We start from the raw sequence: 5,108 nt of genomic DNA on the forward strand, positions 1-5,108 counted from the left end.
CTAGAAAGCCAAACTGGCTTGAGACTAGAGAGGAGAGAGAGGGAGAGAGAGTCAAGAAGTGCTAGTTGCTGCTAAAGGAAAGCTCAAACCAGCTGCAAATATATCACAGCCGCAGAGAGAGAGAGAGAGAGAGAGAGAGAGAGAGAGAGAGATCATGGCGGCGTTGCAGAGACAGCGTGATTCTGCGGTCTTTAATGCCCGCAACAATTCCATGTTGCCATCACAGGTACTCTTCAACTTCATCCCCTCCTAATCTCTCTCTCTCTCTCTCTCTGTGTCAAACCCAACTCAGTTCCCATAAAGAAACCCTCTTTGTCTCTCTCCCTCTCTCTCTCTCTTTCTTCTCCAGACTCTTGCTGATCCACTCTCCAATGGAAGCCCCAAAGAAGCTTCCCTCCCTCTCTTTGCTTCAAACCATTCAGATGACATGGTGGGTATGAGCTCCCGCTCAAAATTGATCAGTTCTTTCCAAAAATGGCAGGCCTCTTCTCTCTAGGCAGCGGCGGAAGAGGAACCCACAAGGAACAATCCCAACCACCGGCTGCCGCCGCAGAATTAGAGACCGAACAGGCCAACCACAGCAGCGGCGTCGACCCCAACTGGCTGTGGTATCGGAACGGCGTGGTGTCTTCCTCTTCTTCTTCCTACAAGGGCTTCGAGCTATGCCACCAGCTACAACCGCAACTGCAGCATCCGCAAGATCTCTACCTGTCGTCGTCGCCGTCGCCGAGGATGAACGCGTCGGATGACGAGAGCCTGAGATCGGGGCCGTCGGCGTTCCTGCTGATGAGGGAAGGGGGGATCAGCTGCCAGGACTGCGGCAACCAGGCCAAGAAGGACTGCGTCCACCTCCGCTGCCGCACCTGCTGCAAGAGCCGCGGCTTCCCCTGCGACACCCACGTCAAGAGCACCTGGGTCCCCGCCTCCAGGCGCCGCGAGCGCCAGCAGCTCCAGCTCCTCCACGGCGGCGACTGCGTCAAGCGCCTCCGCGAAGACCACGATCTCCCTCACGCTAATTCCTCCGGTACGTGTAAAATCATCTCCTCTCGTGCGATTTGTCTCTCCCTCGCGGGCCATTCTTGCCTAAAACTCAGTCTAGCATCGTGATCTGAGCTGTCCCATACGTTGCTGTCGAAAACCCCGCAAGATTCACTGCTATTGAAAGAAAGAGGGTTTGCTCAGTGTTTTCTTTGCCCAGAATGATCAGTCCTTTTGTCCGAAGAACAGAAGATCGTCTTGATTGTGTGTGTTGACGTCGGAACAGCTTTTCTTCTTTTTTTAAATCTTTTATATTTTGTTTTTTTGCAATTTTTTCTCCCCATTTTTCCAAGGATACTGTTGTTTAGTATTCCTGACGAATGGATTGACAGTGAAGGAAGAAACAAAAACTGTTTAATTTACTGTGCATGTGATTCTGTGCTCTCTCTCTCTCTCTCTCTCTCTCTCTGAGTGAAAGATGGTGTTACATCATTACTTTTCTACTTATAAAACACAAACAAATAATTTAAGGAGAAGGATTTCAGCTCCTTGTCTTGGTAAATAATGCCATCAACCCTAATTTGGTGTATTTTAATGTCTCTCCCTGTGTGTGCGCACATATCTTGTTCCTTCCAGGGTTGGAGATGGGGAATTTCCCGGCGGAGGTCAACTCGTCGGCGGTGTTCCGATGCGTGAGAGTCAGCTCCGTCGACGATGCCGACGACCAGTACGCGTACCAGACGGCCGTCAACATCGGTGGGCATGTCTTCAAAGGGATACTCTACGATCAGGGGCCCGATCATGCCAATTACATGGCCGCTGGCGAGAGCTCCTCGGTGCACCTCGGCGGTGACAGCGGCAGCGGGATCCAACAGCTCAATCTCATAGCTGCTGCGGCCACTGCCGGCGAAACGATGACGACGGCGGAGGATGGCAACAACAATGCGGCGGTATCACAGGTCGCGGCTCCTCTCTTCGACCCGTCTTCGATGTACCCAACTCAGTTCAACAACTTCATGGGTGGCGTGCAGTTCTTTCCTCACCCGAGATGATGTTAGGAAAAACCCCGCGCCCGCTCTAATCTTTTTGACATGGGATTAAGGGAGTCACCCTTCTGATTACCTCGAGGTCTTAGCGATGGTTGCGCATCATCATTTCGATTGTTCGGGTCGGTTCCGATCAGCGGCCCAAGCTTTCACAATGTAAAATTTTTGGAAGAGTGGTTAGACGAGTGTGGTCTAACTCGACCTTGTCTAAGCTTTTACAGTGTAAAACTTTTTGGAAGAGTGGTTAGACAAATGTGGTCTATAACTTGACCTTTTGGGGATATCAGATGATATGATATTATTATATGAACACCGCACCACATTGCAAATGACCATGAGAATAACGACCCAAGAAAGCGGGGAAAAAAAAAAGAACTTCCAGCGAGAAAATTTCGATGCTGATGGTTGAAAAACTATTGTCTGTGTCATCTTCTCTCTACCTTGGAATCTTGAAATTTTGTTACCTCGGCGTGTTTCTCGTTCTTGTTTCTCTTATGAATATGGGGTGTATCCGGGTTCATTCGGCCCTTTCTTTCGGTTTGACAATCTTGTTTTTTTTATTCTTTTGGTGGGTTGAATTTCATTCCGTGTATGAATAATGAATAGCTTTTCGGACTCGGAGACGTGCTTTTCCCCCGATTACCCGTGCGGCTGCCGGGACACGGTTTTGATTTTCGTGTTTTGGTTTGAGAAAGTGCCCGAGATTTTCGAATCCACAAAGAGAGAGAGAGAGAGAGAGAGAGTCCATGATTTTCGCTTCAGTTGGGAGGGAGGTCCACCAGCCATGCATCGAGCCATGCTTCGGTCAAGTTCAAGCGGTACTCTCTCTCTCTCTCTCTCTCTCTCTCTCTCTCTCTCTCTCTCTCTCTCTCTCTCTCTCTTAATGCTCTTCTTCTTTTTTTTTTTCCTAGTTTGAGCCGGTTTAATGTCATAAAAAGCAAGCTTTGTATATATATTTGCTTCGTTTTTTTGTTGAGCAGAGGAGAGGCATGCAGCGATATGACTTACCATTCTGATAAGTTGGAGAAAAGGGGAAGATATTTGGTCACAGCTAGGCAAACTATGTACTACGCGCTTAATGCAACTACAGGTGACTTTGTGTCCTCGGCTACTTTGCATCATTTGCATTATATAATGCATTTAAGGGGCCTCGTTTCTTGACGCCGTAAACGCGTTCTTTTGGGTTCACAAGTTGATGTTTTCCTTAGGCGGAACAGGAAGATCTCGGTCACAGCACATGTTTCTGTCTAGTTTCGGATATGGTGATATGGCGGTTTTCCTCAAACGCTTGACATGTCGTGTGCCATTTTGTTAAGATCGCCCATGGACAAGAAACTGTTTCTTTTTAAATCAAGCTTTTGAGAAGTTGTTGTTTAAGTGTGTGTTGTTCTTTATAGTTCTCAAGTATAATGGGGTTACAGGAGGCTTTCACTTAGTGATGATATGTACGGTTAGATTCTTCAGGCATTATTTCTGAGAAAATAACTGAGCACTTTCTGGAGCTTGCTTAGATGATACTTACAATAAGAGTGTTGTCGTGCATCTGTTCTCTTCTCCATTATGCCTCGAAATGCTTCTTTCTAAATCAAAAGCTGCACTTTTTGTTTTGAAGGCATCTCTGGACGGTTTAAATGATAAACCTCCAAACTTTGTCTCTCCTTGATGTGAATATATTCCGTAGTACATATGGAAAAGGCACTGCAGCCAACTATCATATACATATAGTTATATGCATCAATTTAGTGGATCATTATAAATAAATCTTAATCATATCATCTTGCGAACGCTCTAGTGGAAACCGGTATCTGTGTGTTATGCCCTAGACCACAGAGAATTCGAACAATGTGTTGGCTAACTTCTTAGGAAGAGTAGAGAAGATGGATTATTAATTACTATACCTGTCCCGTCGAGAAGGAATTGTGTCGTGGTATGTCAAACTTCTTTTTCTTAGTTAATTCATAACTTTCTAGCAGTCTTGTGCTAATTAAAATGACTGATATATTTGGTACTCATGAGAAGTTCACACAAAAAATGCAAGTTAGCCGGTTAATGTTCATTCATGACCATACCAGCATCAGTTTTCCGGTCACAGTTCAAGCAATCAACTGGGAGAGAATTTCTGGAAAGCTTTATATGATTCATTCGGCCCCTGGTTAAGAAAAATAATCTGCAAAAATGGCCTTTCTGATCGACGGACTTCTTTTATCTCCTATATTCCAAGTAATTTCGAGAAATATATAAATTGCAGGAGGTACTATTTGAATGTTTGGCTGGTTAACGCTGAACATCGAGACCATCAGCATTGACAATATTATAAAAATTGGCCATAAATTGTGAAAAAGCATGATTTGTTTGTCTTTGTCTTGGTATATTTGCTCTTCTATATATTAGTTTCCATATATGACAGCTTTTAGATGTAGGTACTGTAGGACAGATAATTTTCTGAGATCTGAATCATGAAGGCCATTTCATATACATTTTTGTGCTCTCTCATTAATATGTTTCCTCGTATCCTTGGTGTTCGAAAAGCAAAGCTGTAGCTTTAAGGAAGATTTGGAGTTGGACTTGACGAGGGCACAAATCTCAAATAAATTCATATTCTTCTACCTCCTGTTTTTTTTTGTAAATCCACATCAGAAGACACATGATTGTTGGAACACAGGCTCGCAGATCCCAGCACGCGTACTTTGAAGGAAAAAGCTGGAGGAATATCATTTTCAACAAATGATCTGAAGCATGGGTGGCTATATTGCTAATGTCCAGATTATATTAGACTATTTTTCTTGTCACACCTTAACATATATGCTGCACTTGGTTAAGCAAAGTTTTGGCCAACTGTTACTGCATAATTATTAGGAGGAAGAGTTTTATTTCAAGATTTACCTTTTATCATGTGCTGATGGATCATGGACCAGGACATCTCTGGAATTTGATAACTTGTCCCGGAAAATTAGGGTGCAGTTTTCCTGCAAAATTCCATTATACAATGTCAATGAACCGCAATTTCCATAGTGAAATTAGAAAGTATGCTCCGAATACCAGCATTCATATTTCTTGTGTAAGCTGTTTAGTACTTTAAGAACC

General features: G+C 44.3%; 1 protein-coding gene across 1 annotated transcript; it reads left to right on the top strand.

The window, feature by feature from the left end:
- Positions 1-252: 252 nt before the first annotated feature.
- LOC115693183 (protein SHI RELATED SEQUENCE 1-like) lies at positions 253-2,330 on the top strand. The gene is made up of 2 exons (XM_030620162.2): positions 253-1,024; positions 1,615-2,330. Exons 1-2 carry the CDS (start codon positions 475-477, stop codon positions 2,028-2,030), a joined length of 966 nt encoding a protein of 321 aa, XP_030476022.1. The 5' UTR covers positions 253-474; the 3' UTR covers positions 2,031-2,330.
- The last annotated feature ends 2,778 nt before the right edge of the window (positions 2,331-5,108 follow it).

This window comes from Syzygium oleosum, unplaced genomic scaffold (assembly GCF_021117445.2).
Source record: "Syzygium oleosum isolate NSW1041296 unplaced genomic scaffold, Sole_v2.1 Sole_v2.20, whole genome shotgun sequence".
Lineage (NCBI taxonomy): Eukaryota > Viridiplantae > Streptophyta > Magnoliopsida > Myrtales > Myrtaceae > Syzygium > Syzygium oleosum.

Excerpts from the sequence above, each read along its gene's own strand:
- LOC115693183 (XM_030620162.2), top strand. The coding sequence starts at position 475 with ATGGCAGGCCTCTTCTCTCTAGGCAGCGGCGGAAGAGGAACCCACAAG. Across the intron at positions 1,025-1,614 it reads CCCTCACGCTAATTCCTCCG|GGTTGGAGATGGGGAATTTC; the intron begins GTACGTGTAAAA and ends TGTTCCTTCCAG.